We start from the raw sequence: 22166 nt of genomic DNA, 5'->3' as shown, positions 1-22166 counted from the left end.
TCTTATAAGTAATTCATGATTAAAAGAAAAAACAAAAAGGGAAATTATAAAGTATTTTAAATTAACAGAAACACAATATATTAGATGTTGCTAAAACAGTACTTACTGGGAAATCCATAGCTTTAAATATTTATATTAGAAAAGAATAAAGATCTCAAATAAATGACCTTAGTTTCCACCTTAATGATGTAGAAAAAGGATAAATTAATTCTAGAGGAAGTAGAAGAGATTAATCTGAATAGCTATATATGTATTAAAGATACTAAAGTTGTAGTTAAAAAAAAAAACTTCCCACAAAGAAAACTGTAGGTCCAGTTCACCTACTGGACCAATTGGTGAATTTACTAAATACTGTAGGAAGAGATAATATTAGTTCTACACCAACTTTTCAAAAATATTTGAAGTGGAAGGAGTGGTTTCTAAAGACCTCAGTGTCAGCATTACTGAGATGCAGAACCAGGCAGTAGGTTCTGGAATAGGAATAAAAGAAAGTCCTAATAAACAGATGTGACCTGATTTTCTATGTAGAAAATCTGATGGACTCCTACTAGACCTAATGAATAAGTATAGTAAGATTGAAGGATACAAGATAAATGTGCAAAAATTGATTGTGTTTCTATACACTAGCAAGGCTTCCCAGGTGGCACAGTGGTAAGGAATCCACCTGTCATTGCAGGAGACACAAGAGACGCAGATTTGATCCCTGGGTTGGGAAGATCCCTTGGAGTAGAAAATGGCAACTCACTCCAGTATTACTTGAAAAATCATATTGACTGGGTAGCCTGATGGGCTGTAGTCCATGGGTTTGCAAAAGAGTCTGACATGATTGAGCGTGCGCAGCAAGGAACAATCTTTAAAAAAAATACTATTTAAAAATAGTATAAAAAATATGAAATATTTATGGATAAATCTCACAAAGTATGTTAAAGAATACTGAAAGCTATAAAATACTGCTGAAATGAAAGAATACCTAAATAATTGAGATCCATTTGATCCTTATTATTCATGGATTCTGTATTTGTGAATTGGTCTATTTGCTAAAATTTATATGTAATCCCTAAATAATCCTTGCAGTGCTTCTGTGATCATTTACTGACAAGTGCGGAGTGGTGAAAAATTGAGTTGCCCTGTGTGCACAGTCTGAACTGGGGTTGAACCAGATGACAGGCTGCTCTCGTTTCAGTTCTCCTGCCATAAGCAAGTGTCCTTTTCTTGGTTTATTTAGTGCCACGTTTTATTTTTGTGTCTTTTGGTTGGTGATTTAGCTATTAAAATGGCTCCCAAGCATAGTGCTGAAGTGCTTTGTAGGGTCTTTAAGCACAAGAAGGCTGTGATATGTCTTATGGAGAAGATACATCTGTTTAGCTAAGCTTCATTCAGGAGTTATTGTTGGCACTGAGTTCAGTATTAGTGAGTTCAACAGTATATATTAAGTAAGGGATCTTTAGCTAGATAAAACACACATAAAACAAGGTTATTTATTAATTGACTTTAAAAAAATGTTATGCCCAGATGTTTACAGGAACCTAACCTTTTATTTCCCCAGAAGCAATAACTCAGTATTTAATAATTCACTGTTTTGCAGGAATGTTAAAAAACATAGCTATCACTGAGATATCATCATCTCAATAATGAAAATTGAGATTTTCATGTCATGTACATGGATTATATGTCATGTACATGGATCAGAAGCCTCAGCTTTGTTAAAATGTTGATTTTCACCAAATTAATCTGTAGATCCAGGGGAATTGTCTATGTTGACAGTTTTTTAGTATCATTCCTGGTGTGTTCTGCTCTACAGAAGTTTTACATTTTTGTGTTGTTAAATCTATCAGTTTATCCCGTCATGATTTTTAGGTTTCTTTCTAGAAGTTTTCTATGTTGCAGGATTTTGACATACCTTTAGCCAAGTTTTCTTGTGCTTTTGTCATATTTTTATACTCTTCACTTTAATGCATTTGGAATTAATTTTTCTGTCTATTTGAGATAGGGACAATGGACCCTGGCGGGCTATAGTCCATGGCGTCAAAAGAGTCAGACGACATAGTGACTAAAATACCACCACAACCATATGAGATAGGAACTTTAATTTTTCCTAATTAACAGGCAATTCTAGTACAGCAATTTGATCCTTGGGTGGTGATTTTGCTTGGACAGCCTTAGGTTACGGTCTGATGTGAAGTTATAAGCTATGTTTTAGTTGCAGCTGTGGACAGACAGTTACATTTCTCTTAGAGGTCAGGACTCTGTGGAAGGCAAATTCCTTGTTCTATTTTGACTCTGTTCTTTCTTTTTGTTTTACTTGGGAATTCGGATGAGCCCCTTCCAGTAGCAGGGAATAGGGAGAGGGGAGCCAGCAGAGAGACATAGACTGTGTTCCAGTCACTTTCTGTACCTGTGATGGACACGGAGTCTTCTATGGAGAGACTTGCTTTGGCAGGTGAGGTTAGCCTCTGGTTTCCTGGCATCACTTCAGCTGTAATTTAACTACCTTAAAAATGGTGCTACTCTTGAGTTCTGGCTTAGGCAGCTTTTGGTATTTTGGTGGATTCTGGTCACGTATTTTTTCTGCTACATCCTACTCTGCATTCTACATTCTGCCAGTGGTCTGCTTGCATTTTCCAGAATGTGATGTGTTTAATGTGCTTTCTTCTGCATGTGTGCTCTGGAAAAGCTCTGCCTCTTTCTCTTTCCCTCCCTCACTAACTCGGTGAGTGCCTGCTTTCCTTAACTAATGTAGTGTAATCTAATCACACCCCTTGAAACCTGCCTTTCAACACCCCTTCACCTAAGGAGTCCCTTTAAAGCCTTATCTCAGCACCTTCCATGTTGTAGTCTAGTGTGTGTGTTTCTTCTCTCTGTGCGTGTTTTCTCACAGACTCTGAACTCCTTTGAAACAAGTATTCTTTGCCTGTTGATTGAAAACTGTCAACTGTATTATTTTGGCATATTTTGAAGATCAAGTCCCAGAGAGTTTAGGACATTTTATTAAGTATAGAAACAATCTGTCTCAAAAAGCAGGGTAGGCCTCTGTTTTGCTGAGTGTGCAGATCCTGTTGTTACAGTGATTTTACCAACGTAACTTGTCAAAGTTACGGAGAGTTACATGTAAACAAACTTTATATCCAAGGTAAACACTTCCCCAACAGAAATATGAGAAATCTTACATGTGATATATATCACACTTGGGGATTTTTCAATGGAAGCAAGCTTAATATGTTATAGTAAGTCAGTGAAAAAATAATAGCAAATACATGCTTTTTATAGAATAATAAAGAAGTATAATAGTATGAATATAATCAACTTATCCTAACAAACATTTTAACTCTGAATATTTTAGCTTAGGAAGCCATGAAAAAAGTTTATGAAATCATATCATTTTCAGTGATAGTGTGCTAAAGATTATTTATATGCAGAGTAATAATGGATTCTTATTGTTAATAGTATCTTACATCATTTGATTCAACCAATATACTATAATCTAGTAAAAAACAATTATTATTTCTATTTCACTGTCCAGGAAAGTGAGATTTAAGTACTTTCTCAACGTTATGTGTAGAAGTCAGTCAGTGGCAGAGATACCCAAAACAGGCTCTTAGGCTCTTAAATATATGGCATTTGTTCTCTCAGAAGCAAAGTTTTAAAATTGTGAAATTCATTGTCATTAATTTTATTTACTTCTAAGTAGGTATCTACTATTCCAGCCACCAAATTGAATTGAAGCTTTCTTCAGTCTCTTGAAAACATATGAAACAATGTGTGTATATATATATATATATATCTCACTTTTTGTACTATTGACTTTTCTAAAAAATAATAAAGTTTATGGATATCAACTTTTATAGACCAATTTGTTTTATAATTTTGTAGATATTTAATCAAAATTTTGGTTTAATTTTTTATTACTACTTTGTCATTGAACTCTGTTAGTATTGTTAGTATTGTTAATAAGATATCTGATTGAATGCAGGAACAGCTATGGAAAATAAAGTTTTAATCATTTTGTAAAATAAAATCTGAACCAGGACTAATTATTTTTGAATTTACTAACTAAACATTTGGACTTTGAAGTTTTATTGATCTTACATGTATTTTGCACATCTTTCACACCAAAACTTAAACATTAAATCCATTTTTGGATTCCATTCTGTGAATCCATTATTGGATTCATGTAATTTTTATGAAGCAGAAAGTTAGAATGAGTGGAATATAAGTTTTAGTGCCATGTTATTAGCATTTTCCTTTAAGGAATTTAGATCAGATTTTCTTACCAAACAGAGCTAAGTTTATAGAGCTATAAACATATTTTAAACACATTTAAACATGCTTAAATCCAGTGCTGTTACTTTTTATACTGTAAAATCATCACATTATTCTTGCTATGATCTTAATATTTTTTGTATCATAACAGATGAATATGCAGCATTGCTGAGTTATGAAAATTGTCATAGTAGCAGTGTAAATGCTGTTTTAGTATTATGCGAAATAACTCATTTTTACCAGGCTTAAATATTTTCTCATTTTCATTCTTCTTTTGCTTTTTGGTGTTCAGGTAGCTGTGTGATCTGTTGTACTTTAGTATTTAACACTATGGTTGCAAGGATCAGAATTTGACTATGGTCCCAGATCATTTTGTATTTTATATAATAACTGACTTCCTGGCACAGAAATGTTTATAAAATGTTTATAAATGCAGATTTCCTCAACTTTCTTGACTAGTAGTCTTTGCCTTTTTTGTGGTGGTCCTTATTTGTTTATTTTTGCTTTGCAAGCCATTTAGAATGGTTTAATTGTAGAATTAACTGTCAACTGTATTGGTCCTACAGTTGGTTGCTTATATTCTTTTTTTTTTTTAACTTATGCCTTACTAGGTATTTGTGTAGTATTGTCACAAAATAATTTCTTAATAATGATTGAGATCGTTATTATACCAAATTATTAGTCCTGTAAAGCGTATTAAAAAGTAAATTAAAAGTATTAAAAAAGATGCTATTTTCTACATTAAATCTTGTCATAGAAAGTTTATAGATGAAGTTCCTAAAACCAGCTATTTCTGTTTATTTAATGTATTCTTTATATATTGTGACTCCAGTTTAATTGAGCAGGAAGTAATCCATTTGCATGTTTTATGCTAAGGTTTTTTTTTTTTTTTAAGTGTTGGGCCATACCCCATGACATGTGGGACCCTATTTCCCCAACAAGAGATTGAACCCCCGCCCCCTTTTTGGAAGGCAGAGTTTCAGCCACTGGACTGCTGGGGAAGTCCCTATGTTTAAGTTTTAAAATTGGAGGTGAAAGAAAAACTAAAAAAGCAGTTAAATATGTCTGTAAATGAGATGAAGGAAAAATACAGGATAAGATACTATAAAAATATTCTGAAGCTGTAATTGTGGTAGAATTTAAAGTACTATGTATTTTAAAATTGTAACCTTATAACAACCTGTTAGTTAAGTAGAATATACTTATTACTCTTATTGTATAGATAAAAAATAATAGGCTTAGTAAATTTAAGTAAAAATAATTAAGACATTTCAGATTAGGGGAGAGTTTCTTAAGGTAGTAAAGTCACAGACCACAAAAGAAAAGATTGATAAATATTATACATAAAATAGTCAGTAGAAAAAAGGACAGAACTAGTTCCCAGAAGAGGAAACTCAGATAATCAAAAACAGTTTTGTCAGACATCAGATTGTCAGAGATGAAAATATCTGACCATACTACACATTTTCAAGGTTGGAGGGAAATAGTAATTACCATGCTGCCGAGGAAAGGTACAATCCTTTTTAGTGATGTTTGGGGTAGTGTAACTTTAACTTGTAAGAGTGAGAAATTGAAGACAATCTATTAATAAAAGTCTTCTATCAGTAAGGAGGGTTAAAACATGGCTAAGGTATTGTGATGAAAATTATACATCAGTTAAAAAGTAATACACTGGATCTATGAGTTAAATCTCAAAAACATAATGAAGAGTGAAGAATGTTGTGAAAATGGTATGTCTGTTATATTACTATTTATGTGAACTACAAAACCACATATGTCAGGATTATGTATTTCTTTGTGGATATATATGCATGCATATAAATGTATCTTAGATTATCCGAGAGGGATATAGTTTAAATTCACATAGTGGTAGTTTCTGCAAATGATAAAGGGAACTTAACTGGAATGTAATACTGTTTTTCCTTTTTTTAAAAAGTAAGACTAAAAGCAAACAAAATACTAATTTTAATTTTGGGTGGTAACTGGTCATTTGTTAAATTATTCTAATTTTTTCCCCAAAATTTCATTAAAAAAAAAAGTTATGAAAACATAGTAGTCAGGAGAGCTAGTAATTAAACTTAGGACTTGATTCCCATGTCTGGAGCTTTTTCAATTTAATATGCTACCTTAGAATGAGAAGGAAGAAAGGAAGATTACATGATAAAACAGTCAGATAAAATTTAGTTTTATAGCAATAAGAATAAGAATTATGTGTTTATGCTAAAATTTCTTGAGAAGAAAGTTATAGGATAAATTAAAAGTTATTATATAATCTTATACTGTTTTTCAGTCTTTAAGCATGCTGTTATTCATGTTTATGTATAGAGAGCAATTTAGGTACTCAGGAAAAAAGGTACCTTAATTTGTTTAAAATGTGATACATATTTCTATTGCATGTAATGGAAATTTAGATGATTTGAATGATGATCAAATGGTTTGATGATTTGAAATTTAGATGATTTGAAACTTTTACCTAAAATTCATGAAAATAATTTAGTCCAAATATACAATCTGATTTCAACCTGAAAAAGTCAAAACTAGTTTTTCTTCCATTTTGTAAAGTCATTCTTCACAAAAACTTTACAGCCTTTTTATTTACAGCTTCTCTCCAAGATAAAATGGCAAACCCCAAAGAGAAAACTCCAATGTGTCTGGTAAATGAGTTAGCCCGTTTCAATAGAGTCCAACCCCAGTATAAACTTCTGAAAGAAAGAGGGCCTGCTCATTCGAAGGTAAGGTTCCGAAGAGAGGTGGTGAGCCATGCTTATCAAATCTGTGAGATTTATCATCTCAGGTTTTAACTGTGCTTTATTTTGGGGGGAGGGGGTACTGGATGGCCTAAAGGGTCTCTTAGTTCTCTCTTAAAAGTATTTTAAAGTCTGTAACTGTATAGCTCATTATGGTTTGCAGAGTTCATTCTGATATAGTACTTCACAAAAATCTTAATGCAACCACATGAGATACGAATTTTTGATTTCCATTTTGTAAATTAAGAAACTCAGGCACAGAAAAGCTAAGTAACTTGCTTAGTAGTTCATGAGTGCCAGCGCCAGCACTTGTCCATGTATTCTGTGACCTCCAAGTATGGTGCTTTTCCCATGACATAGTAACTGATAACCTAAAAATGGATGCAGAGTAAAAACAGCAACAGTTACTTAGTGAGACGCCTTTTCCAATAGGATGTTTAATTCCGAGATTCACCATTTATAAAAGTTGTATGTGCCAGTTTTGTTGTTAGCTGTGTATTCATTTATAATATTGTTCTTTTAAATGTAAAATTGATTTATATTTTTATATAGCCTCATGCATACATGTTTGCTTGTGTACATTGCAAAGAAATTATGACTAAAGCGTTTATGCTTGAGCTCTGTCATCCTGTTTTTAAAAATATCACTTGTGCACACATATCCTTGGTACATTTTTAATCTTGGATATTGGAGATTATGATAATGATTATACATTTTTGTATGCAATGTGGAAGCAATTGATTCTCTAAAAGTTGGTTAATCTTCATACAGTACAGGTTATTGGATTATTTAATTGTCTTCTAGCATCTCCTTCAAAGTAAGGGAAGTGAGATGAAACTGAAATCTGTCCATTTTGTTCCATATTGGAGACTTCTGTGAAGGATTTCTGGGCAGCACTTTAATTTGTTCAGAATATCTTTTGTTCAGAGACAAAGGTAGTAGCCTTTCTCTTCCATACCTGTTAATTCATATCTATTACACACTCTTTCTTTCTACCCTTAATCTTGTTGAAGTGTTTGAATTTTTTACAGTGTCTCATGGTTTTTCACATCTGTCAGATTTGAACACACATCTCACATCTTCCAGACCTTTGTGAAACTTCTCTGCTGCCTCCACTGGGCCTCTGGCAGGCCTTGACCTTCTTAGTTGTAGTTGTTGCTGTGCTGTGCTACTGTGCTGTGTGAGACCATTTCCTTAGAGCAATAAATACTTTATCCTACTACAATTCATAATTCCTGTAGTATGTCTCCTGTTTTTTTATTCTCATTGCCAATTCCAGGAATTCTTCCTTGAGATAGACCTCCAGGTTTGAATTTCATGTTAATAGACTCACCGCCCATGTGACATCACACTAGACATTTGCTGACCTCTGAGTGATTCCATCACATTTCTCATGGCTCACTTTCAGTCTCTACAATATTCATTCTTAATTTTTGGTGATACTGCCTAAATGATGGTTATTTCAGCATGCTGACATTTTAGTGTCTTACATTTCTCCAATTATCTTGTCTTCCATTCTCCTTCACCCACTCGTTCCTATGATCAAAGTCTTGATTTTACCATTACCAGTAACTGCAAGACCCTCCAGAATTAGAATCGCAGGCATTCGTCTCTGACACCCAGTTCATTCGGTCTAGTAGTCTGCCTTCAGTAGTCCTTCCACACCACAAGTCCATTGATTCTACCACCTTTTTACTATTTCTCAGTTACCTCAGTCTTCGTTTCCTTTTTCAGCTTTAATTCCATACACTTGGTATGTACCCTTAACTCTCTTCCACTCTTGATTAGAACACGCTTAGCAAAATCCCAACCCAAATCCCCACTCTGCCGTCCCTTCTGAGGTATGGATGAACGACTTGTAGAGGACAATGCGTAGTTGTTTCTATTTCTTTACCAAGTCCCAACTCCTCTTTGCCTAGTCAAGGTCATTCCTCCAGCTTTGTCTCCCCTCTCCTCCCTTAACTTTCTTCTGTGTCATCAAATTCTGCTTCTAATGGACCGGATTCTGCTTCTAATTTGGCCCACATTCTTCTTTGTAGACAGTCCTAGATTCCCTTGGGTTTTAAGGAAATGTGGAGATTCCTTTGGCAACCTCCACCTACTGCTCTGGGTCTTTGATCATACACCACACCATTTAGCCTGTTGCTCGTCTTAAAAAGAGTGAGAACAAGAATAAGTAGCATATTCTTGAATGAAAGGTAGTACTTACAAGTCTTAGTTCAGTTCACTTCAGTCGCTCGGTCGTGTCCGACTCTTTGTGACCCCATGAACTGCAGCACACCAGGCCTCCCTGTCCATCACCAACTCCTGGAGTCCACCCAAACCCATGTCCATTGAGTCGGTGATGCCGTCCAACCATCTCATCCTCTGTTGTCCCCTTCTCCTTCTGCCCCCAATCTTTCCCAGCGTCAGGGTCTTTTCAAATGAGTCAGCTCTTCACATCAGGTGGCCAAAGTATTGGAGTTTCAGCTTCAACATCAGTCCTTCCAGTGAACACCCAGGAGTGATCTCCTTTAGGATGGACTGGTTGAATCTCCTTGCAGTCCAAGGGACTCTCATGAGTCTTCTCCAACACCACAGTTCAAAAGCATCAATTCTTCGGTGCTCAGCTTTCTTTATAGTCCGACTCTCGCATCCATGCATGATCATTGGAAAAACCATAGCCTTGACTAGACGGACCTTTGTTGGCAAAGTAATGTCTCTACTTTTTAATATGCTGTCTAGGTTGGTCTTAAGTCATAATTAATTTTAATGTTAATATTAGTTGGCTAAGTCTGAGTCTTTTTTGTGGAAAGTAAAGTCATTTGCATTTATGCATGTCTGCTGGTGGTTTTAAGTGAGACATAAAATATATTTGAGTGAAATAAATGATTATCTCTGGCATGAAAAATTTAAACCTAGCCCCAACTCATTAATTTTCTTGGGACATTAGCCGGTTATATGGCAACTTCCATAGGTATGTAAAGATGTGTTTATGTACACACACACATGTTTAACAGTAGTGGTTCCCAACCTTGGTTATTCATTGGAGCTTTAAAAAATACTTAAGCCTGAGTCTTACTCCCAGAAATTCTGATTTAATTCGTCTTGGATGAGGCCCAGATACCAGGACTTTTTTAAAGCTCTCAGATGACCCTGATGTGCATCCAGAGTTGAGAAACACAGGACAGAGATTAATATCTTCAAGGTGGTATAGAACTGTCTTCTCATACATACTTCTTGATGGGAAGTATTGATCTATATTTACATGCTTTCTTCTTTCCTCATTGAGTCTTACAGAATGTGAACAACTTGCAGAACTTTCAATGTGTGACTAGTAAATAAAAACTATTTTAATGTTTGCCTTGTCCCCTTTTATTTTTGTTATTTGTTATTCCTTATATTTATGTGAGTTATTATGACATTGCTGTATTGTATCTCTTAGGTACCTAAATCTAGTTCTTTATTTTCTTATGACTTGTTTAGATTTTCTCAAATCTCAAAAGAAGGCTATTATAATGCAGACAGCCATGAATAACATAAAGTGGTATTTTCTTTTTTTTACTTTATTTCCCTATTTTGATGAGTTGTAGATATGCATGGCTGAGTGTTAAGAAAGCTGCTGTCATAGTGACACTTGAAGAAAGTTTACTCTGGAATAAATATTGCTGAGGGAGGCAGTTCTACCCAGTGGCCTTGAAGTGAAGTATTTTTCTTCTTTTAATTCTTGCTAGATTTACCAGGCTTGATCTTTGCCTTACGTTATCTGGCTTGTGTGGCCTCAAACAACTTAGAATCTCACCTGTAATTTGAGAACTATTGTACCTGTTCTAGTATAGTATAATAGGATGATAGTTTGTAAATTCTTAGCAAGTATGTTGATAATGGAGATACCTGGATAATTGTCTCATTGTATGTTATTAATAGTTGTATACAGGATTTAAAAATCCTTGGTAAAATATCTGTTGAGTATAATATGACAGACACTGTTCCTTTTTGGAGCTTTCTGCTCTGCCGTTTTGCCTCTTTGTATATTCTGGATTCAAATCCTTTATTAGATATGTGCCTGACAATTATTTCCCCCTCTTCATGGCTTATCTTTTTCTTTCTTTTTTTACAGTGTCTTTTGAAGAGCAGGAATTGTTAATTTTGATGAACTCCAGTTTATCCGTTTGTTCTCTTATAGATTTCGTTTTTGGTATCATACCTAAGAAATCTTTGCCCTATTAGAGGTCATAAGATTTTTCTTCTGTGCTCTCTTCTAGATGTTATGTAGTTTTTACATTTGGGTCTTTTAATTAGATCTAATTGCCACCTTGAGTTAATTTTTATAGATGATATGAGATAATGTAACAAAATTTATTTTTTATTTCTGTTTTTTGGTTACAGATGTTCAGTTGTTGACGAGATTGTCCTTTTCCTACTTCATTGCCTTTGCACCTTTGTCCAAAATCAGCTGTCTATATATATCTTTATTTCTGGTCTCTGTTCTGTTCTGTTGGTCTCTCTTTTTCTGTTTTTAGGCAAATACTATGCTGTTTTGATTGTTGTTTTACTCACTAAGTCGTGTGTGACTCTTTGTGACCCCAGGGACTGTACCCTGCCAGGCTTCTCTATCCATGGGATTTCCCAGGCAAGAGTACTAGAGTGGGTTGGTTGCCATTACCTTCTACAGGGGACCTTCCTGTCCAGGGATCGAACCCATGTCCCCTTATTGGCAGGTGGATTCTTTACCACTGAGCTACCTGGGAAGGACAACTATTTTGATTACTATAGCTTTATAATCTGGTAGTACCAGCCTTCTACTTTTGTTCTTCATTTTCAGAGTCGTTTTGGCTATTCAATACACTTTGCATTTTCATACAGATTTTAAAGTCCACTAGTCCATTCTATAAAGCACCTTGTTGGGATTTTGAATAGAACTGCAGTGAATAAATAGCTCAATTTTGGGAAGAGTAACATGTTAGAAAAATTGAGTCTTCCAACCTATGAACAAAGTATCTCTTATTTACTTAGACATTCTTTAATTTCTCTCAATATTTTGTAGTTTTCAGTGGACAGGTATTTCTCATCTTTAGGTTTATTTCTAAATATTTCATGTTTTTGAAGCCATTGTAAGTGATATGGTTTTTAAAAATTTCAATTTATAATTTTTCTTATTAAGCATTGCTAATATATAAAAATACAGTGATTTTTTTGTTCTGTATATTTTCTTTTATAAATTTTAAATCATTGAAATATGTATAGCATTTCTGTATAAGTATGCACACATGAGAGTGTGAAGAATAAAAGTACAAATAGAGAAATCTGAAGATTCCTAGTTTTTCCATAGCAGGTTAACTTTAATTTATACTGTCAAATAGTGCTAAAAATAACTGCCTTTCTAATATAGGGAATCCATACAGCGCCAAAGAATGTAGAAGAGAGTGAAATATATCAGATTATTTTTATGATACATTAAAAATTCTTTTTATAAATTTTTTATGTAATTAAAAATTAATATATTTATTTTTGGGTATGCTAGGCCTTCGTTGCTGTGCAGGCTTTTCTTTAGTTGCAGTTAGTGGGGCCTCGTCTCTGGTTGTGGTCACGGGCTTCTCATTGCGTGGCTGCTGCTGCTTGCGGAGCACTGGCTCTAGGGCGCGGGGCTCAGTAGTTGGGATTCCCAGGCTCTAGAGCACAGGCTTAATAGTTGTGGTGCACGGGCTTAGTTGTTGCACGGCATGTGGAATCTTCCTGGACCAGAGATCAGACCCATGCCTCCTATATTGGTAGGTGGATTTTTAACCACTGAGCTACCAGGGAAGCCCTTTTATATATTTTTTAAAGGTTACTTTCCATTCATAGTTACTACACAATGTTGGCTCTATTCCCCATTTGTACAGCACAGCATTAAGTCTGTTGTATGATCAGTAGTTTGTACCTTCCATTCCCCCATCCCTGCATTTCCCCTCTCTTACCCCTACCCCAGAACCACTAGTCTGTTCTTTCTGTGAATCTGCTTCAAAAATACACTGATTTTTGTATATTGATCCAGCATCTTGCAGTCTTGCTAAACTCACTTATTAGTTCTAGTAGACTTTTTTTTTTTTTTAAGATCCTGCTGTGTGTCCCACAAGCTATTTGTGACAGTTTTAAATCTTATTTCCCAACCCGATTGCCTTTTATTTATTTCTCTTGCTCAATTGCATTGGCTAGAACTTGCAGTGCAATGTTGAATAAAAGTGATCAGCACAGACATCTCTAACTTGTTCGTGACTTAGTCATTCAGTTTTCCCTCATTAATTGTGATGTTAAATGTAGCTTTTTCTATAGATGTCTTTAATTAGATTGAGGAAATTCTTCACTACTTTTATTTTTTTTGCTGAGAGTTTTAACATGAATTAATATTGGTTTTTGTCTTATGGTTCTTCTACATTGATTCTGATGGTCATATGACCTTGCTGTTCTTAATCTCTTATTATTGTGAATTACATTGTTTGACTCTCAGATGTACAATCAGTCCTTGTCTTTGTGGAGTGAAATGCTTGGTTATAAAGTATTATCTGATTTCTGTATTGGTGGATTCCATTTGTTAATGGAATTTTGATAAGGACTTTTATGTTTTGTGTGGTGTGTAGTTTTGTTTTGTTTTCCCTGGTAGTATCTTATTGTGGTTTCATTGTCAAAGTTATGCAAACTTCATAACGTAAATCAAGAGGTGTTCCTTCTGATTCAGGTTTTGGGAAGAGTTTTTATAAATTGGCATTATTTCTTCCTTAAACGTTTGGTAGACTTTATATCCAAATCATCTGGGCCTGGAATTTTCTTTGTAGGAAAGTTTTAAACTACAGATTCAGTTCCTTTAACATGTATTAATATAAGGCTATTCACGTTGCCTGTTTCTTCTTGAATGAGCTTTCATAACAGTGGCCTTTAAAAACTTAGGCTGTTGAGTTTATTGGCATAAAGTTAAATATTCCCCTGTTGTCTTTTTAATATTGTGAGAATCTGCAGTGATATCCTCTCTCATTCCTGATGCTGGTAATTTGTGTCTTCTCTCTTTTTTCTCATAGAGGTTTACAAATTTTATTGATCTTTGCAAAGTACCAGCTTTTGGTTTTTTGGGTTTTTCTCCATTTTTTTCCTATTTTTTATTTTCTTATGTTTGCTTTTACCTTTATTACTTTTTTCCTTGTTTACCTCAGCTTCGATTTACTCTTTTTCTAGTTTCTTCAGATTAAAACTGAAGTTAACTTGAGACTTCACTTCTTTTGTGGTGTAGGTATGTAGTGCTGGAAATTTCCCTTTAGTATTTTTAATAGCATCATCTTTTGAGATACAGTATTTTCATTTGCATTCAGATTAAAATACTTTCTGTTTTCCTCTTTGATTTCTTCTTTTCTCCATGGGTTATTTAGAAATGTGTTATTTATTTAGGAATGTGTTATTTATTTTCTAAATATTTGGAGATTTCTAGAGATCTTTCTGTTATTAGTTTCTAATTTAATTCCATTGTGGTCGGAGAATATACTTTACATCACTTGAATCCTTAGAATTTGTTGTGAGTTATTTTATAGTCCAGAATATTGTCTGTCTTGGTAAATATTTTGTGAGAAGTTGAGGACAAATGTATATTTGCCCCTTTTGGGTAGAGTGTTTTAAAGACATTGCAGTCAGTTTATACTGGTTGATAGTGTTGTTCAGCTCTGTTCTGTTCCACCTGATTATCTGCTGTCATTGTTATATCAATTATTGAGAGGGGATATTTAGTCTTTGACTTTAATTGTGGATTCTTTATTTCTCTTTGGAATTCTGTTCATTTTTGCTTCATGTATCTTGAAGCCGTGTTGTTAGTTGCCCGAGTGTTTTTTTTTTTTAATTAATTTTTTATTGGAGTATAATTCTTTGCAATGTTCTGTTAATATCTGCTGTACAGCAAAGTGAATCAACTACACATACGTCCCCTCTTTATGTAGACTTCCCATTTAGTCACCACAAACATTGAGTAGAGCTCCCTGTGCTGTACCGTAGGTTCTCATTAGTTACCTGTTTTATACCTAGTGGTGTATATATGTCAGTTCCAGTCTCCCAGTTCATTCCATTCTCCCTTTCCCGCCTTGGTATCCGTAAGTTTGTTCTCTACATCTTTGTCTCTATTTCTGCTTTGCAGATAAGTTCATTTGTACCATTTTTTTAGATTCCACATATTAGTGATATTATACAGTATTTGTTTTTCTCTCTCTGACTTATTTCATTCTGTATGACCATCTCTAGGTGTATCCATGTCTCTGCAAATGACACTGTTTCATTCCTTTTTATGGCTGAGTAATAGTCCCTTGTATATATGAACTGCATTGCCCAAGTGTTTAGAATCTTTAGTCCTCTTCTTGATTAGTTGGCGCCTTTGTCATTATGAAGTGACCTTTGTTATTATCGGTAGTAGTCTTTGCTCTGAAATCTACTTTGCTTAATATTATTATAACCATTCTGACTTTTCATTAATTTATGTTATCATGATATATTTTTTCTATCCCATTGCTTTTAAACCATGTGTCTTTATAGTTGAAGTGCATTGCCTGTAGGAAGCATGTAGTTGGATTTTGTTTTCTTATCCAGTTTGACAGTCTCTACATTTAAAATGGGGGTATTTACACCATTTTAACTTTCATAACCATTCTGTGGTTATTACCCTGATTTCACTAAAGAAGTAAGAAGACAAATGGAAAGAGTAAATAACTTCCTTACTGTGACACATAGTAAATGGTGGATCTGTGACTTAAGCTCATAAGCAGTATGTCCCAGGACTCCTACTCAAAATTGCTACTAAATGTTTATTATAGTGGGACTTTTTTTCCTCTCCAGGTTTTTTTTTGGTTTGTTTTTCTTTTGAGATGTAGTTCATGTATAATGTTGCATTGTTTTTAGGTGCAGCATAGTGGAATTCTTAAGAGGTCTCAGAAAGCAGAGAATTGACTTGGATACATTTGCATTTTATAGCATGTTCATGTTGATGATGGCATGGCTTTCTGGATCTTAGTTTCCCAACCAGGGACTGCACCCAGGCCCTGGCAGTGAAAGCACCAAGTCCTAACCACTGGATGGCCAGGGAATTCCCAAGAGGGACAGTTTGATGGGAAAGTCTTATGTGAAAGAAATGGTGTTAGGGTGGTCTTGTAGTAATTTAGGAGAGAGATACATTGATACTCTTAACTGAGAATACAGATAAAGGCCAGATCTGAGAAGTGTTTTTGAAATTGAATCAGTTGGATGCAGGGGAGAATATAGAGAGAAATGGAGCAGACAAGGAGGACCATTCAAAGGTGTTTGGCTTGTGAACTGGAAAAGTGGTGACATCTCGAAGGTTAGGAGGCAGGAAACCTGAGTTTATAGGGCCTTAGACTAAGGTGGTGACAAAAGAAATGTCAGGGAACAGTTTTGAAGTGTTGCGAAATAAATCTTAAGAAGACAAGGATAAACAAAGGAGCTATTGAGGTTTTGAACCTGAATTAATGAAAGAAAAATGGATGAAACATTCTGGAGGATGAGCTGATTTGGAAGAAATGGGAGAGAGAATATATCCTTTGTGGCAGAGTTCTCTGTTACATACTATATAATTTGAAAACCAAAAGACCTAGTCACTGAGAAATCATTTTAAAATTGGGCAAATATTTAAAATATGTTTTAGATAAAAATTTTACACTGAATCAAAAGAAAAATTACTTTTAAAAGATATGTATATATTTTGAATTTCAAATGATTGTAAATATTTTCAGCTGTATATTTTGAAAAATTGAAAATCTATGAAAAAAATTGAAAATCTGTGAGAAGAATTGAAAATCTGTGAGAAAAATTGAAAGAGCAGTATAATAATGAATCTTTCATATTTACTAGTCATTAATTTATTCAGTACATTGCTACATTTATCTCTTTCCTTGCTCCTTCTGTATAGAAATATATATACTCTTTCCTTGAACAGTTTGAAAATAAATTCCGACTATCATGACATTTTTATCCTGAATACTTGTATATCTGTCTTGTGAGACCAAAGACATTCTTCTTCATAACCATAATACTATCATCACTCAATTAATTGAAAATTATAACTGAAGACATTATTTATTATATAGTCTATAGTCAAATTTCCCTGGTTTCCCCTGGTTGTTCTCTAAATATGCTTTGTACTTTTTTTCTTTCTAGTACAAGTCTGATCAATAGCTTATTGATAGCTTATTGTGACCTTCTATATCTCTTTAGCATCCTTTCATCTAGGACAGCCCCTTTGCATTCTTCTGTCTTTCTTCTTTCATAACATGGACATTTTGAAGAGTTTCAGTCAGTTTCTTAGAGAATACACCATAATACAGATCTGTCTGATTGTTTTCCTATGATTAGATTCACAGTAAGCATTTTTGGCCAAGAATGCTACATATTTCTCATTGGATCCTGTCGGGAGGCGTGTGATGTTCATTTGTATGATTATTGATGATGCTAATTCTAAACACTTGGTTTTTAAAGGTATCTTCTACCTGCTCTCTTTCCTGTAAATTCACATTTATTTCTAAATAATTAATAAGCATTTTGAGGTTCTTACCTTGTATTCCTACAGAGCAGTGGGCTATCTAGAGAGGCAAACAGCAGATTGTGTGTGTATACTGTAACTTGATCCTGAATTTTAGAGGTGTTTGAGCCCATGTGGAAATACGGTGTAGACGGAGTGTTAGGATGTGCAAGGGGAGGGGTGTGTGTGAAGTGAAGATGGACAGGTCACTCCTTTGTGGCTTGCAGCACTGGGGGCAGTTGAAGGTTTTCAAGCTGGTGGTGTTCTGGGTGATGCAATGGGATTTGAGTTTTAGAAAGATAGCATTAGCAGCAATCAGATGGGAGATTATTACATCCAAGCTAAGATGATGAAAGACTGTAGCCAGTGCAGCAGAGTTCCTGGCAAAGAGAGGAAGGAGATTTGAGAAATATTTATGAAGTTAAAACTGATTGGATTTGGTGACTGGCTAAAGGTTGATTGTGGAGGATTGAGAGTTTCTAGGATTTCCCGACTCATTGACTAAATTGTGTTAAGTATAAAGTTTAAGTAATTAGTTTTTGTGACAGTTATAGAGACAGGTTCTTTTGGATTCTCTTACAATTTCTCTTATTCTTTGTTCTTATTCTACTTTTTTTGAGGACTATTTGAATGGCATTAACAATATGATTCCATTTAGGGAAGCTCTTTCTTCTTGATATAGTCTACCAAAAATGTACACTTAGAGCTGCCTTTAAGCCTCTGGATAGAACAGAATTCGACCTCTTAACATTCTTTCACTAGAGAGAATAAGATTTTTGTTACAAATGACCTATAAACTCAACCCTAGCTCTAACATTTTGATTCTGTGGTGTGTCTGTTTTTCTCTCAGACAGCACATTTTATTTCCTGAAAAATTTCAATGTTTTCCTGGTCTCTTTATGTTTTTCCAAGATGTTCTCAGTGCAACTGAGTCTTGGGGAGCAGACATGGGAATCCGAAGGGAGCAGTATAAAGAAGGCCCAGCAAGCCGTCGCTAACAAAGCTTTGACGGAATCCACGCTCCCCAAACCAGTTCAGAAGCCACCCAAGAGCAATGTTAATAATAACCCAGGTATGGCCCTGACTTGGTTCCTTGTGTTCTTGTCCTCTGCATGTGCTGTTCTTGTATATTCCTTCATGCAGGCCTGTTGCATAGTCAGTGGGTATTCAGACAGCAGTATAGTAACTGAAGATGAGAGAATGAAGAATGTAATTGGAGTTATTTTAAAATTCTGCTTTAATGGCTACTCTAAAGGTGTATTGTTTACTTTTTAAATGTGACAAAAAGGCATTTGGATACAAAGACAGGAAAACAGGACTGAGGTTTTTTTCTAAAGCAAAGATAGAAGTCATCAATTTCTCTTTCTAAGTATATAACATATAATTATTAATTAAAATAGTCTATATTTTAGTTTAATAGAAAATTATAAAATTAGTCCTAAGCATCTTACTATTTTGTTTGCTCATGTAGAGATGGTTGCCATTTACATTTAAAAACATTCATATGAAGTTTGTTAAGAAACCCGCAAATCCAGTAAAACCTCCTGTGTATAATATTCTAAGAAAATGAGAGTTCTAGTTTTAAGCTCCTAAGAATAATTTTAAAAAGTTGTTCCATGCATCAACTTTAAAAAGTCGATTGCATGCAGTACCAGCAGCATTATATGTCCAGTTATCTATTGGGAAGAACAAACCTGTATTGGACACCATGCATGAATTGATAGCATCAAATTAATAAAGTTCTGTAAATTTAGTACCAGCGTTATGCCATTTACTCATCTGTTAACTTACTAATGCAAGTGGTTACCTTCTGACCAGTGTTGCTTTAGGTATTTTTGTGATGGAGTGAAAAAAGACATTTTGCCTGCCAACACTGACTCCATAGGCTGTTTAGTTAGAGTCCACATGCTCATACTCATAATCAGGTCAGCACTTCTTTCCCATGTGGCATGTGCTCTGTAGACAGTCTCCTTTTTCAAGGACTGCTCTTTTCAGAACTTCGTGACCTTCCTAATGGTAGTCCTTTTACATATGTTCAGCTTATTCCAGTATTTGTTAAGTATGGGTAAATAAGCCAAAATACTGTTAAAATTTAAAAAAAGACTCTTTTAGCTTAAAGCTAGGTAGAGGCTATATTTAACTTTCAAACTCTGTTCAGATTACTGGTTGATCATTAGCACCATACTACTAATTCTATTTATTAAGCATTTGTTTTAATACATCTGAGAGATGTAAAATAAAACCATTGTTCTTTTCTGTAAGGGTTTTAGTTATTTACATAAAACATGTAACCCAGTGGTAAAGATTAAGTACCAAGTGGGTAATAGCAGATTTCAGTATTATAGGTAATGATACACATGTACTGAGGTGGTTGAGGTGAGGTATAGGTCTTGAATAGAGAGCAGGCAGGCGTAGGGCAGAGGAAAGGGTATTCCAGGCTACGGGAATACTGAGGAAACTCCTTGGAATAGGAATCTGGACTGTGGGTTTGGCAAAAAAATATTTTCTTTATAGATGATTTTTTTCTCCCCTCCCCCTGTAGATGATTTTTAAGTAGAGTAGCTAAGTGGCTCAGAGAAGACAATGGCAATCCACTCCAGTACTCTTGTGTGGAAAATCCCATGGACAGAGGAGCCTGGTAGGCTGCAGTCCGTGGGGTTGCTAGGAGTTGGACACGACTGAGTGACTTCACTTTCATGCATTGGAGAAGGAAATGGCAACCCACTCCAGTATTCTTGCCTGGAGAATCCCAGGGACGGGGAAGCCTGGTGGGCTGCCGTCTATGGGGTCGCACAGAGTCGGACACGACTGAAGCGACTTAGCAGCAGCAGTAGTTAAGTGGCTAATAAGAGATAAGACTAGAGATGTAGTTAGAAAGCAGACAGTGATGGACTGGAATGCAGCTTTAGGAAATAAATGTTATCTCTATTCGGGGATTAATTTTTACCAGCAGGTGGATGATGTGTTCAAAAGAGCAATTTAGTTGCTCATGTTGAGTTTGACATATGTATGGAAGGTGGAAGATACTAGAAGCTAAATCAGTTAGGAAACCACAGCCATAGTTGATGGGTGAAGAGAAAGAGAAGAAACTCATGTTCATGGAATGGGCAGAAGGACAAGTGTTACTGATCCACTGGTGGAAGCCAGGCCTGTGGACCTGCCCCCTGGGGCAGAGGCTGTGAAGCACGAGCAGCTGTGTGCTGAGCTTCGGTTCAGGTCCACTCCCAGGGTCTATAGCAGGAGACCAGCGAGCAGAGGAGTCAGAGCAAGGGAACAGGAGAGTGTGAAGGCCAGTGGAGATATTCCCACCATTGAACGTTGAACTGAGCTGACAGAATGAGTAGATTTTGGGGGGGTAAATTAGTTTTTTTAACTGAATTTTTTTTTTTTGTATGACATTTTATACGTTTATTTGTTGCTGAGGTAAAATTTTAAAATAAATATAACTATGTATCTGCAAGTGCACAAACTATGGTTGTGGAGCCTTGATGGGATTTTGCACTGTGAATGCTTTGCAGGGTTTCCCAGAGCCTCAGAAGCCTCTCTCATAGGGGTTAAAGCCCTTCTAGTTAACTAGGTTAAACAACTCCAAAGGGAACCGCTGTTCTGTGTCCTGTCATCCTAGATTTGTTGTGCCTGCTTGTTGGAATCGTCCGCCAGAGTCTTCTGTCATAGCTTATTTTTTTCAGTGTCATGTTTGTGAGATTCATCTGTGTTGTTAACAGTATAGTATTTTTTTGCTATGTAATATCCCACTGCATGGCTATACCACGATTTATGTATTTATTATACTGGTGGTAGACATTTGGGTTGTTTCCAGTTTGGGGCTGTTAGAGATAAGACTACTGTGCTGTGAACTGGAGAAGGAAATGGCAACCCACGCCAGTATTCTTGCCTGGAGAATCCCATGGGCAGAGGAGCCTGGTGGGCTACAGTCCATGGGGTCGCAAAGAGTCGGACACAACTTAGTGATTAAACAACAACAATGCAATGAACATTTTTGGATGTATACATTTCTTTTGGGGGTGTAGCTAAGTAGGTTATGTATGTGTTCAGTATTACACGTAATGTTCAACCTGACACATTTTCCTCCCTCTAGCAGTATATGCGACTTTCCCATGTCCTTGTCCACAAAGGGCATGCTCAGCTTTCAAAATTTCTGCCTATTCTTCTGGGGATATAGTAGTATTTCATTGTGATTTTAATTTGCATTTCCCTAGTAATTAAACTGAACATCTTTACATATGCCTGTTGGCAATAGGATCTTCTCTGAGGTTGATATATTTTTCCTGTTAAAAACCTGCATTGGCAGGTTGTTTATTTCTTTTCAGTTCTTTTATTGACTTACAGGTTTCTTAGATATTCTGGATTAATATCCTTTGTCAGATATGTGTATGGCAGATATCTTTCTGTATTCCTAATGGTACATTTTAGTAAACAGATTTTTATATTAATGAAGTGTAATATATTAGTCTTTCCCCTTATGGATAGTGCTTTTTATTTTTTTATTTTTATTTTTTTTAAATTTTATTTTATTTTATTTTTTTATTTTTTTATTTTTTTATTTTTTATTCTTCCAATTTTATTTTATTTTTAAACTTTACATAATTGTATTAGTTTTGCCAAATATCAAAATGAAT

The 22166-nt window shown here is 35.1% G+C and overlaps 1 protein-coding gene across 18 annotated transcripts in view; it reads left to right on the top strand.

The window, feature by feature from the left end:
• Nucleotides 1-22166, top strand: part of STAU2 (staufen double-stranded RNA binding protein 2) — a 306987-nt gene that overhangs the window by 21936 nt on the left and 262885 nt on the right. For 10 of the 18 annotated variants that reach the window (XM_061439006.1, XM_061439002.1, XM_061439009.1 and 7 more), the window contains one exon: nt 18439-18598. In XM_061439006.1, coding sequence (XP_061294990.1) covers nt 18439-18598 — 160 coding nt within the window. Of the gene's footprint in view, nt 1-2329; nt 2441-6846; nt 6993-18438; nt 18599-22166 lie in introns of all 18 variants that reach the window. The other 8 variants (XM_061439008.1, XM_061439000.1, XM_061438998.1 and 5 more) reach the window with 4 other exon arrangements.

Source organism: Bos javanicus, chromosome 14, assembly GCF_032452875.1.
Source record: "Bos javanicus breed banteng chromosome 14, ARS-OSU_banteng_1.0, whole genome shotgun sequence".
In the NCBI taxonomy this organism is placed as follows: Eukaryota; Metazoa; Chordata; class Mammalia; order Artiodactyla; family Bovidae; genus Bos; species Bos javanicus.
This window is presented reverse-complemented; position numbering and strand designations above follow the sequence as displayed.